This window comes from Lygodium microphyllum, chromosome 2, assembly GCF_053477565.2.
Source record: "Lygodium microphyllum isolate KBCC chromosome 2, Lygodium_microphyllum_v1.1.10, whole genome shotgun sequence".
Taxonomy (NCBI): Eukaryota; Viridiplantae; Streptophyta; class Polypodiopsida; order Schizaeales; family Lygodiaceae; genus Lygodium; species Lygodium microphyllum.
In genome coordinates, this window is record NC_141136.1 from 12,870,715 (window position 1) to 12,896,372 (window position 25,658).

The window sequence follows — 25,658 nt, forward strand, 5'->3', positions numbered from 1 at the left end:
TTTATACCTGGTGCTAGATTAATGCAAGTGAAGCAAATGTGCACAAAAGTTTATAGGCACAATTCCTACACATAATATCAAATGGTGTAAGACACTAAACATATATAAACTTAGTATTAACATTTCTTGTTAGGGCATATGCTTATCCAATGGAACAATGGCATGGTAAATCATGAGTGAACAATTATTGATATATAGAGAAAAAATAACCCTTGCTTTTGGCAATATAGAGAGAAAAAGCAGCCCTTCCTTTTGATTATTAAAGTAGAAAGCTTTTCTCTGAAATAAAGAGATAATGCTCCAATCTCAATTTTTGAAATAGGAAATCATTGACTTTTCATTTTTACACTATGATAAAGTACCATTCGATTCATTTTAGCTTAAGGGAGGACCCCTTTCCACTACTAAGAAGATCCTTTCTTTTGGAGTAAAGTTGATAGTCCTGCTAGAAGCGAGCTTTTAGAAAGTCCACATTATAGTAGTGGGTTGGCTGAAAGCTTTCAAGCAGTTATTTTACATTTGTTAATTTGGAACAATTCTATTGAGACTAGATGCTTGGTGTTTGAGAGTGGTTAGCAGAGGTTGATATGATAAACAACTATCATTTACTTTACATACTACTTGTGCCCACTTTAAACACGAAAAAGTACATGGCCCACTAGTTTTAAGACTTCTCTTAATGGGGATCGACGCTTATTTCAAACCTGTCAGGCTTTTCAAAAAGTAGGTGCTGTCTATTATAGTAGCTTGGGTGCGAATAGAGTTTTGGGTGGGGGAGATTCCCTACCTAGAAGTGTTTGTCGTTTGAAAAATGTTGTAGTAATTCAACATTCGGCATAATGGAACTTCTTTTTTCTACAAACTTGTCCATCCCTTGCTACGTCTGTTTTGTATAAGTACTTTAAACACTTTTTGCTTACAATAGATTTTGCACTTTAAACACTTTTTGCTAATGATGTCTCATAATCTCTTTGGAACATATAAGACATTTGAAAACTTTTTTTATTAGACTTCACCATTTGAGGCGAGGGTATTCAATGAAAACTTGGAAGTGAAGCAAAGTTGTGCCACAATGTTTATATACACAAAGCCCTAACAACAAAAAGATCAGATGGCTTAAAAGGCTCTAACGATATATAACGTTACTTCTCTGCGCGGCCGTTTTGCTTTTCTCCTGTTCCTGCTCCTGCTCCTCCTCCTCTTTCTCTCGCAAGGGAAAAAAACTTGTTTTTTGAGCCTTGGTGCTATTAAGCTGCCTTCCGTGTTCATTGAAAGCTTGAAGCGGCAGGACTCCTGCAAACGATGGTGAGTCCGTCTCTCTTTACATTCCGTTTAAATTTGCTCTGATTGTTCGGGTATCAGTCTCATGTTTATGTATGAAAGTAATTGGTATGCCTGCTTTTTGGTCCGATTGGCTATGGTGAGCGATGGATTGCATTTAGGATTATGCTTGTGAGCCTAATCTGCTGCTGCTCCAGGGGAGTCGGTTTGCCTTTCTTGTTGCAGCTATACACGCTTTAAATGAACGACTCTGTGTGCGCACACGTCTTTGTTAGTTGCTTGGGTGCTTGCTATGTAGAGATACCAAGACCAGCTCCGTCAAAACTCCATACGAAGAGGTGTGATATTCCCAATGAAAACACCACCTTTGAGGTGTGCTTCTCTGACAAGAGTTGAGGGTCGGAGTGGAACCAGCAATCTTTAGCAGCATGACTTTAATTGGAGACCTCGAGAAGAACAGGTTTGGGGTCAGAGACAACAATGTCGTCTAGCACTTGAATTCCGCAGTTTCAAGGCAGGTGTCATAGGTGGTGCTACATTCTTCCTCGATGGCTTCTATCCCCCATGCCCCCAGAATGCCTTGAGAGGCTTGTATATGAGTAATTTCGGTTATACAGATAGTTCTAGACATCTTTTTTCGTAACCAAAAAAAGAGCAATCACAAGGTGAAGAAGCCTAGAGGACATATAAGCTTTGTGTAGTATGGATTTTCTCAAATGGTCCCTTTTTTAATTGTTGGACCAAGTAGGGCCACGATAGACATCTAGCGAACCATGAAACACAATAGACATCTAGCAAACCATGAAATGCACCTTTCGTAATTCTCCCCACTTGCAATGATAGAACTATTTTGGATAAATCTGTGCTTAAGGTCTTTGACCATGCTGATGTCTCCTAATGCAATGATATTAAGAGAGTACCAAGAATAGGCTTGCCACTATTAAGTCCTAGTATATATTGTAGAGACTACAGCAAAATCCTCCTCTAGTTGAAGTATGTAGTAATTGACCTATTGCCAAAATTTGAAGATTTATTTAATGAAAGAACAAGTTTTTGTGTGGTTGCCTAGAGTAGCTTCTCCACTCCTAGAGAAGTGATCATAATCGATACTTTTAAATGCTTTGGAGATCATTTGCGGGTTTATTTTCTTGCAATCTCTAGTGGACTTGATTTTTTGTAAAAGTAAATAAAATGAGAAACCAAATTTTAATGACTTTTGATTAAGATGTTTGCATCTTGAAACCTCCACTTAGGATCCAACCTACACATGAGACATGACACAAGCTGTACCCATGAACATACAAGGAATGCACATCAGACTCACCTTCGAGTCATAGAGCCAAATGAACTCACCCTCAAGCTTGGGAGCTAGTAGCAAACCAACTCATAACCACATCTCCAGAGGCGGTGTTCCATTTCACTAGCCCACACCATCCTAGTTTATGGATGTGTTGGCCTATGAGCTAAAAGTGCGAGTGGTGATCACACATCAATATGCACAATAGGGCCTTGATTTCCAATAAATAGGAATCGACTACACTAACCTTGAAGAGGTCTTAGTGTGTTTGTACTAGGTTACTTCATGACCATTGTGACGAATGCTACTAGTGCCCATCGAGATGTCCAAGGATGTAACAATTACTGTCTTATGAATGATTGCTGTCCTCAGCGGAATCCTTAGGAATATAGTGCGGAGAACGACTCTTCAATTTACATACAGACCCCACAATAGCCTCTCCCTTTGAGCAAATTTTCCACTTAACCAAATAAAGGATCATTTAGTTCTATGGTCAAGCGAATTCGGGCTTGAGTGGAATATAATGGGTAGTGTCTATTTGAGCGATGAGCGTTCTCAACTGGAAATATCAACTCACCTTGTCCTAATCATTTTTTCCAATGATTCGATGAGCTCCAAGGATTACATTGCACTCCCTTTGCTATTGTTCTTCATCTTCCAATGTATATTCTGACATTTTGCCGTGTGGAGAACTATGTTTCGCTCCCTTCATGGGGTAGCTCTTTTCCTCACCATCGACACTTCTGCTTGAAGGACAATGTTTCGCTCTTTTCAAAGTGCAGATCTCTTTCAAGAGTTGCTGCTTGATTAGCCAAGAAAGTGCAGTCATCTTTGAGCTCTACTCCATTGTATCAGCACAAATCAGGGTTTATCATTATTCATTATTCATTCTTCTTTTGTGTTTTGAGTTTTCTTTGTCATAGTGTTTGTTGTACATTGTGTGTTTCTCCATGCAAACCCTACCGTTTCTTAGCATGCAGATAAGTCTTTATTGGCAACATTAGCATGGGCACATAGTAGCTAAGAGGTTTTGAGTAAAAATGTGTGGTTTGACCTTGGGTAGCTTGAAAGGATTAATTAAAACTAACTCTCTTTGCTTGAAGCAAAAGGCATGTAAAAGGCTTCAACAAAGCATCATAAAGAGAGAATGTGACATGAGTTTTTAGAGGAAGGAAGGATGAGAGGCTGAATTTTGGAGTTGAGAGAGGATACTAGGAGTTTGGGTCTTATATATATATCTCCACTATTGAGCCATACTTGTGATGAGTACGAGCAGAAGCAAAGAGAGCACCACCGTCAATCGAGGTGTAACAGGAGTTTAGTGAATAGTGAGTGAGAGTGAGAGTCGATAGATAGGTGTGTACCAATGTGGTACACACAAGGAATAAAAGAATGTATTTATACTTAGGATACGGTACACTTACACCTTTAAGAGCGAGTTCACATGTGTAATATACACACGAGAGAGCGTAAGGGGCCTTTATACTTAACAACCTCCCACTTAAAGGTCCTAAGTGAACCTTTAGCCAACTCCCACAAGTCTAATGCAATGCTCATGTTGAGCGTTTGCAGGACTTTTAGTGAACATTTGCAGGGTTATCCCATGATTTTATCTTAGTCTTGTCTGATAAAATGATACCGAACATCAATATGTTTGGTACGTGCACGAAACATGGCATTCTTAGCTAGGCATATAGCACTTTGGCTATCACATCCAAGTACAGGTGTTTTGGTGGGCAGCCCAAAATCCTTGACCAAACGGCCAAGCCAAACAGCTTCTTTTGAAGCTTCAATGGCTGAAATATATTCACCCTGAGTGGTAGAGAGTGCTACTATCTTTTGCAATCTAGAGTACCAAGAAAGTGCCCTACCAATTAAAGTAAACATGTACCTGCTAGTAGACTTGCGAGTATTCAAGCCATCTACCATGACTACATCACAAAACTGTAGATCTAATACCCTTTCCATAGCAAATACATTTTCTTTGTGTGCCCTTAAGGTATCGTAAGATAAATTTCATTGCTTCCCAATGTACTTTGCTAGGATTTGACATAAATGTGCTCACAACTCCCACTGGATGAGCAATGTCAAGTCTAGTGGCAATCATAGCATACATGAGTGAACCACAAGGTGAAGCATAAGGAACACTTTTTATAGAGCTGATTGCCTTATCATCTTTGGCAATCTGCTTTGCTAAGCTTAAGATATGATAGTAAAGGAACACCAAGGGGCTTAGTATCTGCCATGGAAAAACGATCTAGTACTTTGCTGATGTACTTTTCTTTTGAGGGAAATAAGAGCTGTTGCTCTCTATCTCTTGTTACACGCATGTCCAAAATGTGTTCAATTGCACCCAAATCCTCCATGGGAAAGGCTGAATTCAGTTGTCTTTTCAATGCATTAATTTGGCTTTTATGCTTACTAGCAATAAGCATATCATCCACATAAAGCACAAGTATAATAAGGCTTCCATCATCAGCCTTCTTAATATATAAGTAGTGATTTGCCTTACTTCTTTTAAACCCACGTGAGAGCATGAAGGCATCAAACTTTTTATAAAATTGTCTAGGAGCTTGTTTCAAACCATACAAGCTTCTCTTAAGCTTACATACCAAATGCTCTTTTCCTTGTTTAACAAAACCCTCGGGTTGTTTCATGTACAACTCTTTTTCCAAATCACCATGCAAGAATGTAATTCTAACATCCATCTGATCAAGTTCAAGATCTATAGATGCTACAATGGCAAATAATACTCGAAGAGTGGTCATTATGACAATAGGGGAGAAAACACTTCTTGAAAATCAATGCCCTCTTTTTGTGTATAGCCCTTAGCCACAAGTATGGCTTTGTATTTGGGTTTGCCATCCACACATTTGATTTTATAGACCCATTTGTTAGGGATAGTTTTCCTATACTTGGGTAATGTAACCAAATCCCAAGTATCATTTTGATACAATGACTTTATTTCTTTCTACATAGCTAGCTCCCACTTTTTGTTTAATTCACATGATAAAGCTGTTAGGAGTTAGCTCCTTGCCACGTCAGCAGTGCCACGTGGTAGTTTTGCCACATGGCAGCAGTCGGATTGTCCGATTGCAGTCGGTTGCATTAAATGCAGCCAACATGCCTATTTTGGGCATTTTTCGAGGCATTCTTTTCAGCCTTTTAAAGGCTGAGTTTCCAATAGACTTCATCACTTGTATCTGACTGATTTCAGTATGTTGGTGATGGAGATAGCACTCGGACTTACGGAGATCAAGGTCCTCAAGGCAGAGACATACGTAGATATTCTCTTTGCACTCGTGTATAATTCTGCATCCTTATACAACATTCTTCAGTGCAAATTTCTTACGTTTCACTATCTCTTTCACTCTCTCTCTTCTCTCTCCGTTCACTCTTTGTCATGGTCATTCGCTTCCGCGTTGCTTCACTTTGACATGGTATTAGAGCATTGAAGGACTGACCTAGGGTGAACCTATTTGAAGAGGAGTTTTCAACGCGACACAAGGCTGCGTTTTCAGCATTCAAGTGTGAGCAGGTGGGTTGCGCATCAAAACAAGGTTGAGGGAACTTTGCCCACATCTTGGTGATCCTGATCTCAATACTTGTATGAAGATGTAGGTACATCCCATGGTCACAACAGTCTCGATGAAATATCCCCTTTTGGACACCCTTTCAGTGCTCATGGCACCCATATATGACATTTGACGTGTATGCAATCAAAGGAGATGTATGGCATTAAGATCCACTTATGCAGTGATGACAGAGCAAATGGACATGTAAATGCACTTGGGATTAATGTGTCCAAGTTTTTTATGATTATGCTTAGTCTCCTCAGCCTATGAGCCATCCATATAGTGCATTTAGAAAAAGGGATAGACAGTATTTTGGTCACAATCACTCAGGGATAGTCACAAAGATTCAATTACAAAAAAGTCTATATTGCACCTGGGAGTGAACCCTATAGCTCCTCTTGAAGAGAACTTTGTTCGCTCTAGTTTGAATCAAAAATCTCCCCAATCGAAGTTATGATATAAAAGTTATGGCTAGCTTTTATGAGAACGTTGATATCCCAACTTGTCCTGGAGAAACAAGCCAATCTACTCGTTCCAAGCACGCGGAGTCTGCTTCAGGCCATACAAGGCCTTCTTTAACATGTAAACCTGCCCATCTGAAGAAGCAAATCCAAGAGGCTTCTCTACATAGATCTCCTCCTTTAAATCACCATTCAAGAAGGCTGACTTCACATCCAACTAAAAAATAAGCCATCTCCTATGGCCAACTAAGGCAAGAACAGCACCAATAGTCACCATGAAAGCTGTAGGGGCAAAAGTATCATGGAAGTCAACAACTAGGCGTTGTGCAAATTCTTTAGCGACAAGGCGAGCCTTGTGCTTGCCCAAGGAGCCATCACTATGGTACTTGGTCTTGAAGACCTATTTGATATCAATCACCTTCTTATGAGAGGGACGAGGCATAAGGAACCAAGTGCCATTCCGCTCAATAGCCTCCAACTCGGCTTCCATCGCCTTTCGCCAATGATTAACCTGTAAAGTCGCCTTCACTGATGTAGGCTCTCTATCTTGCATAACACAGGACATCAAACAACAGTTAGAGCAAACAAGCTCCGTAGTATGTGCCTTGTGCCTCCGTGACCTCTGCGGTCCATCCTGTGGTTTCCACTCCTCAGGAATCCCCTCAATCCTTGAATCTCAGAGGGTGTTACGAGCCCAACAAGAAGGAGGCCGAATCTCACCTCGACAATCTCCATCCATTGAAGACTCGGGTACGTCCACAGGTAGGATCTCCACTGGGGTGGCCAGTGGAAGAGAAGACTCGGAATTTGAAGAAGAATCACCATCAAGAGGCTCGGGCTCCAAAGGAACTGTCTCGAGCCCAACTCTCCCTTGGATCTCCAAGTATGGGGTGCTCCTTAACCCCTTTGTGGTCGGAACTTCCACGAGCTGCACATCTCAGCTCGTGTAGACATCCCACTTTACGGGATCATACAAGAGATAACCTTGGGTTTGGGAGTTGTAGCCAACAAAGACCTATCGTCAGGAAGCCACCTCAAACTTGTCACGCTGCGTCTTTGAGATGTGCACATAGGTGTCACACCCAAAGATCCTGAAATAAGAGACATCAAGCTTAGTCCCAAAGTAAGCCTCAAAAGGTGTCATCCTGTCAACGGCTGATGTGGGAGATCGATTGAGGATGTGGATTGTCATAGCCACTGCCTCGGCCCATAGAAACTGATGTGTTTGTTGATGCTCCATCATGGTGTGTGCCAGGTCATGTGTTGTTTGTTTTGTATGCTGATGACTTGGTTATTGTAGTTGCTCATACCCAGAAGGTCGAAGAGACGAAGGCAGCCCTACATCAGAAGTTCAAGATGACGGATTTAGGACTTTTCCATTTCTTTTTGGGCCATGAGATTTTTCAATCTCAAAGGGGGATTTTCATCTCTCAGCAGCAATATGTACAGGAGCTCTTGGTGACTTTTGAGATGGAGGATTGTTGGTCCATTTTTACTCCTATGGATTTGAACTGGAAGGCCACTTCACACACAGATTCTCCTTTGGCGGATGCTACTCGCTATTGATAGCCGATCGGCTCATTGATTTGGCTCCTCAACACAGGTTGATCTATGTTTTGTTGTAGGTCTCTTAGCTGGGTTCATGAGTGCACCTTAGCAGGTGCATTGGCAGGCTGCTTAGAGGATACTACGGTATTCGAGGGGGGCCTCCGACTTAGGGATTCATTATCCAGTAGGTACAGGTGCTTTTGATCTTGTTCTTGCAGGTTGGAGTGATTCAGATTGGGCTAGTGATGTGGATCACAGGTGGTCTACTATAGGTTATTGTTTTACCTTGGGTGTTGGTGCTATCTCTTGGAGTAGCAAGAAGCAGCTCATAGTAGCTCTATCTTCGACCGAGGTAGAGTATTGGGCTGCGTCTTCTACCACATGTGAGGCTATGTGGCTTTGGCGGTTTTTGGAGGAGCTTGGCTGCCCCCAGACTCCGCCTACTATCTTGAAGTGTGACAATGAGAGTTGCATTGCCTTGGCATAGAATCTCGTATTCCATGCCCGAACAAAGCATATAGAGATCCAATATCACTTCATCAGGGAGAAGCTTCTAGATGCGACCATTGATGTGGAGTATTGTAAGACTAAAGACAATCTTGCAGATTTGTTTACGAAGGCACTTTCCTAGGCTTTGCTTCATCAACATTCCAGATCTCTACATTTGCTACCTTGTCTAGGATCTGAGAGGGGGTATTAGGAGTCAGCTCCTTGCCACGTCAGCAGTGCCATGTGGCAGCAGTCGGATTGTCTTCTGACTGCAATTGGTTGCATTAAATGCAGCCGACCTACCTATTTTGGGCATTTTTCGAGGCACTCTTTTCAGCCTTTTAAAGGCTGAGTTTCCAGCAGACTTTATCACTTGTATCTGACTGATTTCAGCCTGCTAGTGATGGAGACGGCACTTGGGCTGACAAAGATTGAGGTCCTCAAGGCAGAGACATATGTAGATATTCTCTTTGCACCCATGTATAATTCCGCATCCTTATACAACATTCTTCACTGCAGATTTTTTGCGTTTCACTGTCTCTTTCACTCTCTCTTCTCTCTCCATTCACACTTTGTCATGGTCATTTGCTTCCGCATTGCTTCACTTTGACAAAAGCCTCTTTGTACGTAAGGTGCTCATCTTCATCTGTGAGCAAAATGCAGTCCAAAGAGGGATCAAACCTTTGTATAGTCTTCTGACACGTGTAGACCTTTTTACCCAATGATCTGTGTTATTAGGTAATGGATCCACATCCAAAGGAATGTCAATGGCCTCATTATTTGGTTGCTGAACTGCATGTTCAGGTTGCTGTAATACAATTTCAGGCTGTTGTAATTCATTTTCAGCATGCTGATTTTGTTGCCCTAGCTGATTTTCAGCATCCCTTGCTACCCATTTTCAGCTGGCTCAATGATGATACACTGATTATTATAATCAGCATCAAAAGGAGCTGTATTTTTAGTGGCTGATGGTTGTTCATGTGAGAGTGCGCTGCGGAAGAGGGAATACGAACACGGAGGGAGAGAGAGAGAGAAAGCAGAAAATAAGGAAGAGAAATCTGCACTGACTGAAATGAATGCTGAATACACTGAAATGGACTGATCAGTCCCTGCACGCAGCCCGAAGCGTCAGTGAGGACACCAGATCAGGCTGATGATGATGGCAGCACCACCACGGAGGAGGAGGAGTGTCGGAATCTGCAAGAAGACAAGTGACAAAGTGGGGAGGGGGGCTGCCAATAAATAGGCAAAAGGGCAAACCCTAACCCTAACCCTAAAATGGGCGCAAACCCTAAAAATGCCCTAAAATGGGCGCCCCACAACAGTGACCAAAAAGTGGCCGGGCAGCCAGTGGCTGCCCACTAAAAGAGGCCAAAAAGAAATACACAACCTAAAACAGCCAGTCGAGAGTGACTAGCCTCCCCCATCATAACACATGACTGACATGTCAGAGCTCCTAATGTCCTCGTCTGACTCAGACTGAGGCTCACAGGCAGGAGATGACAAGGCATGACAAACATGACTGCTAACCTCCTCTCAGATCCTGGATGTGGCTGAAGGCCAAGGGAGAAACGAATCCTGGGGTGGCAAGAGGAATGCCAAGGTCGATGAAGTCCGTCGATGTAGAGTGCCCCGCTGAAGGAGCTCCTCACGATCCTGGGAATCCCCCTCTAAAACACTAGGGGCCAGGGAATCCACAGCCGCATCACCGAGATCGTCCCCCTCTGAAAGGGATGGGGGGTACGAGGGAACCACCGGAGGAGAAGGTGGGGGATGGGAAGGAACCTGTGGAATAGAAGGTGCACAAGCGGGAACGGGTGTAGCAATAGACTGCCACGGAGGACCCTGCATCAGAGAAGGGGAATGGAGCCTGTAAAGCCCGCTCTCCTGCCAACCTGTAGATAAGACAGCTTCTGTAAGAGAATCCTCAATAACAACGGCATGCTCGGTGAAGATCACTCGTGTGCCAAGCCTCGTAAGGCCATAAACTGAGAGGAGGGGAAGGCCCAAATCCGGAACATGTAGGGCCTGTGAAAAGGAGCTCGAAGGGCGGTCGGTAAACAAAGGCAATGTGCCAACACCACTAATAGGCACCGATAAAATGTCACCAACAGTGACTGAACCTTCTGATGGACGGAGATTCTGTAACAAATCACCTCGGGGGTCATATGACTCGAAGCACCACTGTCCACTAACCAAGGCTGCGCAGAAGACACTGCAGCCACGGAAGAAGGATCCTCCTCCAAAGCATGGATATGAAGGAACATTGACTCATGGGTAACAGCTGGTGTAGAGGTAGAAGAAGGCTCCGATGTAGATCCACCCGTCGCTCCCGGACGAAGGTGAGGGTACTTCTTCCAGCATTTCTCCTCGGGATGTGTCCCTTTCCCACAGTGTGGGCACTTCGGTCTCTCTGAATCTGAGTCAGAGCCTGAAGAACTATCCTTCTTCTTAGCCTTTGACTTCGTCTTCTTCTTCTTCTGTCCTCTCGAACCTGCATCAAAGGCTCTAGTGGAGTCGGATCCACTAGCACTGACCTCTCTGAGTCGCTCGTCATGCTCCAAGACAAGCGGGGATAGCTCCTCCCATAGAAGCTTCTCACGGGTCCTCGATGTAAGAAGGTTGGTGTAGAAGACATCAAACCGAGGCGATGGCAGCTGAGTCAAAAGAATCATAGCCATGTCTTCAGAAGATATCGTCCGATCGAGGGATGCAAGCTCATCCCTCATATCCTGTAATGGTCCTTCATGGAAGGACTATCATCAATAGCGAGCATTCGCAACTTCTTTTCGAGAGATATCCGATGGGCAAATGTCTTCTGTTGATAGAGAGACGCAAGCTTTCTCCACACGTCTGCTGCAGTCTTCAACCTGTGAACATGAACAAGGACAGAATCCTGCAAACTCAGAAAGAGGAAAGATCGGGCTCTAGAATTGAGCCGATCCCATAAGGCTGCACGATCCATAGATGTCCCATCTGCGGGATCCACCTGAGGCCGGGGAATAGGAACAAAAACAAGCTCCCAAAGATCGAAGGAGTCCAAGATACACTCCACCTTGCAGGACCATAGAGAAAAGTTGGAGCCATCCAACCGGTCCTCTTTGGGCAGCTGAGGAAGTACGGGTACCTGTACAGGGGGTACCAAAGGTTGCATCTTCGGCCCACTGGAAGGGGCTTGCCGAGATACATGAATAGAAGGGGGACGAGAACGAGGAATAGACTCCGTATGACGATCCTTGCGATAGAAATCACGCCTCCGTTCAGATGAATGTCTAGACAAAAGCTCATCATCTGAGTCATCAAGACCTGTAAACTGATGATAAGACATCTTCTAAATCTGCAAAACACCAAACACCAAAGAAAACTGTGCCGATGCCGAAGAATGACCACCAGAAGGGTCACCAACCACCAGAAGAACCACCAAACTCCAGGAAATCAGGTCGCCTATCACCAGGAGGTGAAAACGCAGCTGTGTAGGGCACAAAATCCGGAGGGAAAGTTGCCAGGCACCAAAACGCAGCCAAGAAGAGAAGCGCCAGCTGGAGAGGAGCCACCAAGAGGGAAAACGACCACCTTGGATGCAAAACGCAGCCTGTAGTGGAGTCGCCCAGCTGAAGAGAAGGCCGCCCAGCTGAAAACGCAAGTAGACAGGGGCTGGTTGATGACGTGGCAGCCTCTGGAAGGGGCTGATGCAGCAAACGCAAATGTATAGACCACCTGGAGGGGCCGCCTGGCTGTTGGAGAGAAGGGGGGCAGCAACAGATGATAGGTGTGGTGTCTCTCCAGTCGAGGAAGACCTCCGTGCTCTCAGTTTGGCGATGATACCATGTGAGAGTGCGCTGCGGAAGAGGGAATACGAACACGGAGGGAGAGAGAGAGAGAAAGCAGAAAATAAGGAAGAGAAATCTGCACTGACTGAAATGAATGCTGAATACACTGAAATGGACTGATCAGTCCCTGCACGCAGCCCGAAGCGTCAGTGAGGACACCAGATCAGGCTGATGATGATGGCAGCACCACGGAGGAGGAGGAGGAGTGTCGGAATCTGCAAGAAGACAAGTGACAAAGTGGGGAGGGGGGCTGCCAATAAATAGGCAAAAGGGCAAACCCTAACCCTAACCCTAAAATGGGCGCAAACCCTAAAAATGCCCTAAAATGGGCGCCCCACAACAGTGACCAAAAAGTGGCCGGGCAGCCAGGGGCTGCCCACTAAAAGAGGCCAAAAAGAAATACACAACCTAAAACAGCCAGTCGAGAGTGACTAGCCTCCCCCATCATAACACATGACAGACATGTCAGAGCTCCTAATGTCCTCGTCTGACTCAGACTGAGGCTCACAGGCAGGAGATGACAAGGCATGACAAACATGACTGCTAACAGTTCAAGTGACTGATCGTGCTCAAATTTCACTTTGTTTTTGTTAGAGTCATTAGATGTGATATTTTTCGGCAGCTTTGACTCATTAAATACCACATCTCGGTTGCGTAGCACCTTTTTCATGCTTGGAACCCAAAGTTCAAACTCCATAGCCCATTTCACCCTCATCTCCATAACCCATGAAGATGCCTTTATGAGATTTCATGTCAAGTTTGGTTCTGCTATCAATAGGTACGTGTACATAGCATTTGCAGTCAAAGACTCTTAAGTGGTCATATGAAGCAGGTTTGCCAGACCAAATCTCTTTAGGAATACCACTTTCAAGTGCACTATGTGGGGATCAGTTGCAGATGTGCACCGCGGTTTTAAGTGCCTCTTCCCAAAACAATTGCGGGAGATTAGTTGTGGATAGCATGTACCGTATCTTCTCACATAATGTGCAATTCATTCGCTGAGCCATGCCATTAGATGACGGATTATAAGGAGCTGTAAGCTTCCTTTTAATCCCATTGGCATCACAAAATTTATTGAATTCTTTAGATACATACTCTCCCCTGTTATCTGTTCTTATGCATTTTAATTTTAAATCCTTTTGAGTACTAACAAATGCATAAAACCTTTTAAAAGCATCCAATGTCTCTCTTTTGTGCTTAAGCAAGTAAGCCCATAGCTTTCTAGAATGGTCATCAATAAAAGACACAAAATAACGAAAATCACTGAGGGTTTTTATTGGCATGGTGCATACATTAGAATGGACTAAATCCAAGATACATGTCTTCTTAGAGACTCCATGAGAGTATGGACTCTTTATAAGTTTTACCCAGAACACAATCATCACAAAAGTCAAGCTTTGAGTTTTTCACATAAACTCTTTCAAGTGAAAAAAGTGCATGCGAAACCTTTTGGCTCATGTGTTTAAGACGCTTGTGCCATAACTCCATGTGCGACTGCACTTCAACAACTGCAACAAACTTTCCAGGAAGTGCCTTGCAATAGAGATAATATAGAGTCCTCTTTTCACCACCTCTAGTGACTAGCGTAGACCCTTTCTATATCTTTCACATTTTGCTACCAAAAGTAGTGAAGTAACCTTTGCTGTCTAGTTACCCAACTGAAAGCAAGCTCTTCTTGATGCCAGGTGTATACCTAACAACATGAAGGATCAAATTTTCACCATTTTCAAGAGCGAGGTGTATGGTGTCCATTCCTTCGATATCGCATGCATGATTGTTGCCTAGATAGACTTTTTCAAGATTACCTTTTGCATAAGAAGAAAAGCACTCCATAGATGGAGTTACATGAAATGAAGCACCGCTGTCCTCCACTGTCATAGCATGCAACCACATTTGCTTTTTCTCCTCAACAACAACACTAGATACAACATTTGCTTTTTCTATCTCTTTAGGGGTAGAGTTGCCATCCTTTTCATTCTTTTTGCCTTTTGCATTAGCTTCCTTCTTGTGTTCTTGTTCCCTTTTAAAGTACCTGCAATCGGGCTTTTTATGCCCTTTGCAACCACATTGATAACAAGTTACATCTTGTTGTTTTTCTTTGCTTTTATTGCGATTTTTGTTCTTATTTACAGCATTTGATCTTTTTTTAGTTCTTCCTCTTACATTGTAGGTTGATTCATTGTTTTTTCCACATGTCTTGCATCTAATCTCTTCGTTGAGAATAGAATCACGCACACCATCAAATGTCAAGTTGGGGTTATTGCTCAATGACAACTAATGCGTTCCATGAATCGGGCAAAGTCATGAGTAAGAAGATAGCCCTCAATTTAGGATCAAAAGTTGGCAAGCCTGCATCGTGTAACTAACTCAAGATACTATTGAAAGCATTCAAATGCTCTGAGACAGACTTAGACTCATCAAGCTTCAAGTTGATCAACTTTCACATGAGATGTACTTGATTGACAGGAGTTGTATTCTCATAAGTAGCCTCGAGTTTCTCCCAAACTACATAGGCAGTATCAAGTTTCTTTATATCAACCAAAATATCATCTGTGACTGCGATTTTAATGTAAGTAATGGCCTTTTTATTCATTTTAGTCCAATCCTCATCTGGCAAAGCAACATGCTTATGTTTTGCTAATGCATCATCACAATCCTTTAGAAAGAGTATACCTTGCATATGATCTTTCCAAAGATCAAAGCCATTGCCATCAAATTTATGAATCTCAAAGAGATTCTTTGTGTTAGATGTAGATGCATTGCCAGCCATCTTCAACAATAAAAAACTGCACTAAAGTGCTGAATGCTTTTAGCCAATAGCAAGGTTGCTGAATGTAATAGCAAGCACACACACTTGTACTTCCAAGGGTTCCAAGAAGCAGATCACCATAATGCCCAAATGCAATAACCCGAATGCTGTATATACTACGGTTTTAGTGCATAATGAGCATTCAGCAATACATATATCAAGAGAAGCTGCCCTTTTACAACATTACAACATTTGAATCATCCAAAGTTCGAATTTCTTCCACTCAGTAGCGAATCTGCTGCAAATTTCACTATCAAGTCTCAAATCAACTCAAAATGCATCACCAATGTGGGAGCCCCAAAAATATATAGTAAATCTGCCCCAATTGCATCAATACATCTTCTTGAGCATCAAATGTGGACAAATGTTGCAAAAATTTCACTAATTCTGCAAAAGCCCCAAATTTTGGGGTCCATGAGTGCACAAATTTCAAAGAAAAGGGCTCAACCGAGCAAAATTTCACTTACACGTGAAAAGCTCCAAAATTTTTGGATCTTGTGCACCCAATGTTTGCAATTTATGGGTCAAGAAATATGTGTTCGGTACCAAATCTGGGAAAATCCCCAAATTTTCAAGAGCAAATTTGTATAGATTTATGTTTTGTGCTTACACGTGTGAACGCCCGATAGAGAAGGGAGAGAAACAAAAAATTCTTGATTAAAAAAAAGGTCATTGACTTGCCCGTCTCCCGCTTGGTCCTGGTCAGCCCATCACGTGCTGTCCGTCAGCCGCATGGCCCTTGTCGACCTGTCGCGTTGGTTTGCTAGTCGTGTGCTGGTTAGCCGATCATACGTATGATGTCTGTCACTAGCCCCATCTGACGCTTGCGTGTTTCATGGGCTTGTGCTGCCTGTGTGTCGCCTAAGCTTGTGCACCGCCGACGACTGTCGCTGCCCCGTTGGCCTGGATCCTGTTGTTGTCGCCTGCAGTTGGCGACTTGGGTTGTCGCTTGCAACTGGCGACTACTACCTGTGGCTGTCATTGTTGCAGTTGTCTGTTTGCCCCCTGCTTGGAGTGCCGTGCTGTGATACCAGTTTTATGATTATGAGCGGAAGCAAAGAGAGCACACGCGTCAATCGAGGTGCAATAGGAGTTTAGTGAACAATGAATGAGAGTGAGTGTGAGAGTGGATAGATAGGTGTGTACCAGTGTGGTACATAAAGAATAGAAGAATGTATTTATACTTAGGGTACGATATACTTACATCCGTAAGGGTGAGTTCACATGTGTAAAGTAGTATACACACGAGAGAGCGTAAGGGGCCTTTTCTTGTTAGGTAACATGGTCTAAACTCAAGTGTTAGCGTTCCAAGATATATCATGGTATTTGGCATGTGGGATACTCCTTTGTGTATGGTAATGTGTAGCTATATGTCACTTGTTGCGGCTATTGTCTTGGGCTATTTTGCTTGTGATCCTATGTATCATTGCTTTTTACCGAATTCATCAAGCAAGTTCCATTTTATTTGTTGCCTTTTGCAAGTGTGCATGTGGCCTCAAGTTATTCTCTTACTTTGTCCCTCGCTGTTTGCTTTCCAGCTATAGTTAGATACGATAGCTTCAATGACCCCAAAATATGGAATAGAGAGGTTAAGGACAAAATGATTAGCGCTCTCATGCTAATCCTTTTAGGAGTTGGTGCTCTCTTTTTGGTGTTTTAGGGCACTCTTTTTTGGATGTCCCATGTAAGGAAAAGGGCAAGCTAAAGGCATTTGTCCCTTCTTCTCTAGAGGGCCACGATTTGTTGCCCAGGTTGTCACTAACTATGTCTCTGAGCATGATCCTTCATATGCATCCCATTGGCCATGGCCCATAGTACTAGCCAAATTACCTTCGAATCATTGACTTCTTGTTCTTGTGGGTGTTAGCTAGACAAACAAGGTCCCTTCAATGCCAGATCATGTGTGAGTTTGTGCATGAAAAGGATGGGAACATTATTTAGGATATTTTAGGCATTTTTAATGGTCTTCATTTTGGTCACATTAAGCATTAATTGCCATTAAATGCTGGCTGACCTAATCAAATTGAGGACATATTTTTGTCCTATATATTTAGGCTCCTCCTCACTCAGTCACTCATCTATCATCACACGTGTGGAGACTCTGTGGAGAGAGGAGCTAGTTCCAGTGCCCATGCAGCCAGTGACTCACTGTTGTATGCGATATATGGATTCCATTTCCCAAGCATACATCTGAGTTCTCATCTGTATTGTGTTCTTTAGTGTTCTTTCTTTCCCTTTCTCTTTTGTCTTGACTTTGGTGGATACTGCATGCGTGCTCTCATTTTCTGCAATCTGTGTTTGTGGTTTAGCTATGTTCCCTCTCCAAATACCTTCTTTTTTCTTCTTTTCTAAATCCTCTATAGATGGCTCCTCCAAGCACAACCATTGATGATAAGTTACATGGGACCTGATTATCTTTATCTTACATGGAGTGCTGTGATGAAGGCGCGGTTTATACAGAAGCGGTTATGGTACATGGTTTGTGGAGCTATTGAACATCCTCAACGGCCTTCACCTCTTCCAGCTGATTTTGATGAAGACAACCATGAGGAAGCAGTGTTTACATGGGATGCAGACGATGCCCGTGCTTACTCGGCCTTACTTCGGTGTATTTCCAAAGAAGTCCTACCAGCGGTTACCTGCTACAGGACATCTTCTGAAGTATGGATGAAGTTATAGTGTATGCAAGGATGTTTGAAGAATCTAAGACAATTTCTCTCCTCCAAATTTTTCTTTGGCTAGAGTATTGATGTCACCTGAATATTCTTCTCTGTACAACAAACATATGGCAAAGTATGGTGTGAAGTGCCCATAAATGTTGTTAATGTACAAAACTTGAAGGTTCATGCAAAAGGCTGCTCTGATGTATGAATAACTGATGCTTGATGGTATTCTTCACACATTTGAACCACATGGTTTGTAGCCCCCGTGTTTCTCCCATAGTATTAGAAGGCCAACTAGTCCATGGATTTTACTATGGGTTCAATTTGTAAAAGTCACAGTATGATGCAATTTGGGTGATGCTAGGTTGCCTTTTTTCTAAGTTTGTTATCTACAGGGGCATTTGAAAAGGTATTGATTTGGTTGTCTTTTTTACTACACGACTGGGAATCAAGATACTGCTTGATGTTTGTTTTTATTGGGGCTACAAGAGAGTCAGAGTGCTATTATGATGTTAAACTTATCGTCCTACCCGAAGATTATTTAATATTGACATGTTACACTATCAAAATTTGGCTATTAAATTTAGACTCCTGAATCTATGTAACTTGCACAATGCATTATGTGTACATGAATTTTGAATGCATTTCAGCTGTTTACCTGGTGTCTCACCTATGATATGCCCAGAGACTCAAAATGTTTCATGGTAACCTGGGCATTGTGCTTTCTTCTAAAAACTAACCGAGCTGAAATTTACTCAGGGCTTAGTCCAGGTTGTTCAGTTCATGATGGTTTACTTAATTTTAGAGGAAAACTGCATGTATCTCAGAGGGTTAGTCTAGGCCTCTTCTTCGAAGAAAAGGTGTCTGGTTTATTTTGAGGGAGACAAAGTGTGGAAGGTTTCAAAGTTTGAAAAGTAACCGATCATTGAAAATTTGCACTGTTGTTACAGGCAGGAAAAATTATTGCTAATCTCGTAATTTTGGGTTCTGGAGTTTTGCTACGAGCATTTTCTCAAGCTTATCGTCAAGCTATTGTCAGTAAGGAAACTATCTTAATCTGATATTTCCTTTTTGCGCTGAGTTGTTGAGCACGTGACTCACCAAGTCCTTGTGCTGAGTTGTTGCCAAGCATTTGAGCTCACTAAGTCCTTTTATTAACAGCATGCTCTTTCTCATTTTTCTTGTTGCAGATGCCTCAAAAACAGGTGTTGCCCAAGAAACAGTGCAGAATATGGTGAAGTCCAGTAAGGCCATGACAGAGCAGGAGGCAAGGATGATTCTTGGGATAAGCAAAGATGCATCTGTTGAGGACATGCTGAAGGTGGGTGAAATCTCTCGGCCCTTTGTTGTTTGCATTTATTCATGCTTCAAAATGCTTCATGTACATGCTACCTTTTTCAAGCACACAATTTCTTTACTTCTACAGTTTAGAATCTTCTTCAGTTTTGCAGTAGCAGAAACATTTTCATTACTGAGTTTTCAAGCACACCATTTATTTACCTTTACAGCTTACAAAATCTTCTTCCATTTTGCATTTGTAGAAACAATTTCATTAGTGAGTTGTGTCTTATTATTGGGAATGCAATATTGCATTAAGCACCAAAGGAACCACTGCACAAGTTTCATGAGCTTCACCATACAAAGTCTGTCTATAAATATTGATAAAAGTGTTTGGTTCATTTTGAACCTGGCAGAGAAGTGAAAGGAGTGTCAGCATATATAAGTTAATCAGACGACTCCAGGTTCACTAAAGTGGTTAAGAGGAAGGTTGGTGGGAGGGCTAAGTTAATATGTGATTTATTTATGAACTGCACATGGTTTTTGCAGAGATACGAAAATCTTTTTGAAAGGAATGTGAAGTCAGGAAGCTTTTATCTACAGTCTAAGGTCCATAGGGCAAAAGAGTGCTTAGAAGCACAAGCAAATGGACAAGGTTAACATGAAGCTAGTTGGTACACACTTGTAACTGCAGTTTACATTTCAGAAGGCTGGGCATATCATGTCAGTAAAAGTTCTCTTTTCCAGCTGGGTACAGGTGGTATCTGCTTGCAGTACTTGGGAAATAAGTCTCTCCTTATGTGATGAGGTGATATGCTGATTGCTAGTTACAGATTATGTTCAGTGCTTACACCTAGGGTATTGTGGAATCCTTATACACTGATTCAGGATCTGTAGCATTGCGGAACAAGTTTTGTACAGGACCTCCCATCATTTATACTTCAGCTGAGCAGAAGGCAACTTATACATCTGCTTTCACTTTCTTTGGATGTGGAAGTGGATACCAATTTTGTCATCATTAGGTCAATTGAATGCTCCAGAGCTGAGAATACCAACAGCTTCATGACCCTTGTATTATGGAGAATTTGAATAATATCTGAAGTCCTTGCTTCTGTTGGTTTTTCTTAGAAAGCATATTTAATCCATTAACCAAGTAGAGATTAAAGTTATGCAGCAATGAAGCTGAGAGCTTGAAGGAGGCTCCCACTTCAGCAAATGTCTCTTTAAACAATGTAAAATGTGCATTATTATCTGTTTCACTTATTTATTTTGCGGAGGTGAGGAGAGGCATTAGTCATCCATTCACAAGCACTCTTATGCGTGTGTGCACGCACAAACAATACTGCTCGATCCCTTGTTATAATGACACATACACACGAAAGAAACTGATGGGATGCAGAGTCATAAGCATGAGAGAGCAAAAGGGTGAGAGTGTGTCTTTGTGTGTGAACAAGAGCACACAAGAAGTCTTTGTGGGTACTTCATTACCCCTATTCTTCATTATCTTCTTAATAAGTGAATGTACAATGTGTGAACAAGAGTGCTCAAGAAGTTTCTATGGGTACTTAATGACCCATATTCTTCATTATCTTCACTTATATTTGAGTGTACAAACAAGGGATACTTGCCCACCATTGGCCATTAGCAGTTATCTCAATAACCTCTTGTTTAAAGATCATTGTGTCTTATAGGGGGAATAAACAATGTAGATACTATCCAATGCCTCAGTACATTTTAGCATGCAAAGTGCTCAAAAAGTAAGAACTCTTCATAAGAAGATTTACAAGAATGTCATTATTGTTAATCTTGATAAGCTTAATTTGCTTGTGTTGAAGAGGCTCCTTAATGAATTGATACTTAACCTCAATATGCCTGGTCTTTGCACGAAAGATAGGATTTTGTGTCAACTAGATGGCATTACGACTCTCACTATGTGAACTTGCATCTCTCTTACAATGCCCAAGCCTCTCGTTAGGTAAGTCCTTGCATGCCTTAAAATGGTAGCAACATGTTTGTCCTTAGTGGTAGACAAGGTTGTATATGGCTACAAGTGAGAGGCCCGTGAAACTATAGCTGTTGTGAATGCGAAAATAAATCTTATCGTACACTTTCTAGAGTTTATTTCCTACAAAATTTGCATTTGCATAACCAAGGATAGATACATCTTTCCTTTCAAAGGAAATGTACATAGCTCTTGTGCCATGCAAGTCCTCATGACACCAATGGTAAACAACAATGTCAAACAAAAAGTAATCAAAGTACTTCTCAACGCATGCTAATTTTTTATACTTTTTACATGTTTTTTTAATAAATTTTAAAAGCAAAAACTTTGTTGAAAAACTTGCATAAAAATTGCCTTTTAGGCTTTTCAAACAACTGGTTTTTCTCTTTTGTAGTATAATGCAAACCAATTGATTGATTCATCAAAATAACTAATTTAGATGCTAATGGTTTTTCTCAAACGGGATTATTTAATCGAAGCTTTAAGCCTCAGTTATTAAGGCTCGAGGTTTTAAAGCCTCATCTTTCAAACAAGAGAGATTGTTTTTTATGACAAATAGAATTCATGTAGGTTGAGAGTATGTTGGTGCTAAATTTGATCCGATCCAGCACACCCTCATGTCCTGCTTGATCAAGACTACAACTTGAAGCTCTTTGTATTCCACACTAATCAATCTTCAATCTCTTCTTTTCTCTTTGTTTGTCTAATAGATAGATAAGCAGGCCCTAAGCTTTAATTCATAAGTAAGGCATGTTTGTTTCCAATAGGATCATCCCTCGCTTCTTCAAACAAGCTATGAACCTTTGCTTCTCAAAAAACAAGCTGACCCTTTCCTTCTAAAAGAAACAAGATGTTCTAATGTTCAAGCAACCTTGGTGCATGCATACATCAATTCGTGGACCCAATCAGTTCTTGAACAATCCAAAAAACCAACTAATTGACTTTGATAACAACGTTCAATGGTTGTCCAAATAATTCAAGCTTGGGCTATGGTAGCCCCAAACTAAGCCTCAATGGTTCCCTTAATTAAAGCATCCATTTGGCTTAAATCAAAGAGCTTGGTGATAACATTACCTCTTTCAAATTTGGGCAGCATGCATTCGTATTCATTGACTCGTCTATCTTGTGAAATGCATTGACTTCTTGCACTCCATGCTCCACCATGAGCTCTTAACGATGATACTCTCATACTAATTTAGAGGAAGGGTGGGGATATGGAGTCACAAGCTTCACACACACACACACACACACACACACACACACACACACACACACACAATAGAAGAAATTTTTGTGGGTACTTCATTATTCTTACTCTTCATTATCTTCATTTATATGTGAAACATTACTATGTGTATATATACAAGGGTTACTCGCCCAACCTTTGGCCATTGGCCTTTATCCCTACATTACACTTGTACACCAAATTTTTTGTAACACACACACACACACACACTCTCCCCTTGCCCCCCATACATACACACACATCTTAAATAACCAGCAAAATAACTTGAATCGAACATAGACATTCACACACAACCCCTTTTTAGACTAAGTTGGACTAAGAATGGATTAAGCCATATAGAAACATGGGCTATAGTACAATAACTAAGTTGTTATTGCTAGGCTATGACTTTGCTTAACATGCTCGACATGTGAACTTCCTTCACTATATAGTAAAATCATATTCTCAGGTCTATTTATTTATTATTATTTTACTAAATGAGTGCTGCATATTTACCTTCAAAAAGTGAGCACACTTGCATTGTCCTTGATTCTCAATTCAATGTTTTCATAACCTGCAAACGGAACAAGTCTAGCCATAGATGGGCAGCTTGGCTATGGACTAAATACTTGACAGTCTATTGATACTTGCATCTGCCATGTGGTCACCACAATGCCTTACTCATTGTGATCTCTACATCCCCTATTTTCCTCATCAAGATGCTCACTATCCCAAGTTCTTCCAGGATCAGCTTCTATGCTGACCGCCTTTCCAAGCGCTATTCGTTAGGCCACCATGATTTCTTCCTCTACAGTGCTAGCCTTCCAATACTTGCTATTTGGTCTCCATCTGCAGCTGTGTGACCTCCATGGTAGGCGTGCAGTTGGTTGCAGGCCCACCAGTTATGCCTACAATGACCCGTGTATGCATCTTCTTATTAATGCTGATGGCATTCTATTCATGCTAGCATTGTCTGTGATGTTAGCTACGCCGGCATGATTCCTTCTCCGGCCATGGCAGACCTGTTGCTGTTTGCGGGTCTGTTTGTTCCTATATCGACCAATGCATGCAACTTTCTATGCGCATATATGCATGTCCTCTTGAAGGTGCTAGCTGTTTCTCCACATGCTATTTTACGTGGCACAACTAGCCCTCTAATCGCTGTTGCAGCCTATCCATGACATGCAATAAACTGTCATATGCCTAGACTTGCCAATATAGGCATTACCTTCATGATCAACCTGCACGGTGATTTGTGTACAAAAACTGACGAGTTACTGCAGTACTGACTGGATTTTTACACAAGTTAGGCCACCAACCATCCTCTGTTGTTGGCATATATTCAAGGGATGACATATTCCCACTCTGGCATGGATGCTTTGGTAAGAAGGCTTAGTGCTCATCTGACTCGAGAGATCCTTTGACAAGAGCCTCGGACCCAAGATTCCCCTTTTACCTGCATGGGGTACAATGGATGTGGCTTTTTCATTCAAAAGCTAAGCTAGTAATACACACATCCCATGAGGGCTGTCTGAACACACAGCTAATGCTGCTTCTATGGATCTGAAAGTTGCTGATGGTGATGCAGTGCAATTCTTAATCTACCCAGGATCATTATTCTGGCACCTACCACTCTTAATTCTTCATGCTGACAAACTCCGTTCATACTAATTTGATAATATCAAATCACTGTTGTGGTTTTGCTATGGTAAGAACATATGCATTACTGCAGTCTTTGCTTGACTTCAAACCTAATCCTTGTTGCTAGCAGCTATATGGCCTCAACAGCTACCTATGCTATACCCCCACCTGAGTGAGAAAATTATCAGTAGCATATCTTGTATGGCACAATGATTCTGAGTGTTCCTAAACTCATCCACCCAGCAAACTCGAGGGGCACCCCTCTTTACCCTCTAAGTATGCAGGTAAGGTACAAAGGTTGAGCAAGTATAATGTATTTGGAGCAAGGTATTTAATTGGATATGATGAAGGGGATGACAACCAAGTTGCTAATTCCTAAGTTCCTTTTGCTTCAGATGTCTTTATTCGGTCATGGGATCTCATGAATGAGGCTTCAAGGCCCCTCTTGTAATAATCTTTGTATTTTTTAAACACAATATTAGTGAGTTTGGGAATCTCCCAATTTCCATTTTTTGAATACTAAAAAGGTGGCACACGAATAACATGCCCATAAGTTCCTCAAAACCATTATGATGTGACCTATCATTGGAAAGCGCTTGAAAAATGGAATCTATTGAGCTATAGAGCGCTCGATTTGGAGTTATAGTGTTCAAGTTATGACAAATCCAAAGATTTGACCATGTGTCCCAAACTTATGGGAAATTCTCATATTTCCCAATATGGTGTTTTTAGCATTATGTAATGAAATGCTCTAAGCTTGAACCCCTCTGAAATTTATCTTATCTTGCAATGCATGTTATTAAATATTTTTGCTTTATTAGTAGTAGAATGGCTTTGGCCATTGCTATCTTTTCTGGTAAAGCATTATTGTCATTATTATAAGACATACTTCATGCACATGCACACAACCAATTAGCCTACATATAGGTGACTATAAAATGTTTGGTACATGCACATGCACACAACTGATTAGCCTGCATATAGGTGACATACATCCCTATCTCGAGTACCATGTATCATAATGAATATTGTAGATCCATGTAGTAACAATATGTTAGTAAAAACCATCGGATGAAGATAGTGGTGCATTGCACTTTAAATGGACATGCACAAATGTTTGTAATAATGGATATGTAGACAAAGATATATTTAGGTAAAAGTTAAATGGTGAATCCTACATCAAAATTGAACTCTTTATGTAAAAGCCTAAAAAATGGATAGAGGTTTACACTAGATATTAAGAGACATGGTTCCATGTAATTGGATATCTCTACATTGCTATAGTTGCAGCTCAAATAAATAACTTGGGGATGGTTTTGTCAGGTTATGAAAGTGACTAACACAATCACACACCAGCAACATTCATGTGCAAAAAGCAAAATGAAAATAAGAAAAGAATTGAAATGTGCAAAATACTAATGCCTAAAGAAGGGAGGTTTAAACCCTATACCTACTCATTCTCAAATCAAGCTTTTAATTAGGGTACATGTGCTTTAACAAAGTGATAACTTTGTAATAGATATTAAATTTATCATTTTGATAAATATATATTTAAAAAA

The 25,658-nt window shown here is 41.5% G+C and overlaps 1 protein-coding gene across 1 annotated transcript; it reads left to right on the forward strand.

Moving 5' to 3' along the window:
* The first annotated feature begins 1,074 nt into the window (after nucleotides 1-1,074).
* On the forward strand, nucleotides 1,075-20,422 carry LOC148039490 (mitochondrial import inner membrane translocase subunit PAM16 like 2-like). The gene is made up of 4 exons (XM_087665125.1): nucleotides 1,075-1,305; nucleotides 18,904-18,991; nucleotides 19,144-19,274; nucleotides 19,781-20,422. The coding sequence occupies exons 1-4, from the start codon at nucleotides 1,303-1,305 to the stop codon at nucleotides 19,889-19,891; spliced, it is 333 nt and encodes a 110-aa protein (XP_087521251.1). The 5' UTR covers nucleotides 1,075-1,302; the 3' UTR covers nucleotides 19,892-20,422.
* The last annotated feature ends 5,236 nt before the right edge of the window (nucleotides 20,423-25,658 follow it).

Excerpts from the sequence above, each read along its gene's own strand:
- LOC148039490 (XM_087665125.1), top strand. Across the intron at positions 18,992-19,143 it reads TTATCGTCAAGCTATTGTCA|ATGCCTCAAAAACAGGTGTT; the intron begins GTAAGGAAACTA and ends TTCTTGTTGCAG. Across the intron at positions 19,275-19,780 it reads CTGTTGAGGACATGCTGAAG|AGATACGAAAATCTTTTTGA; the intron begins GTGGGTGAAATC and ends TGGTTTTTGCAG.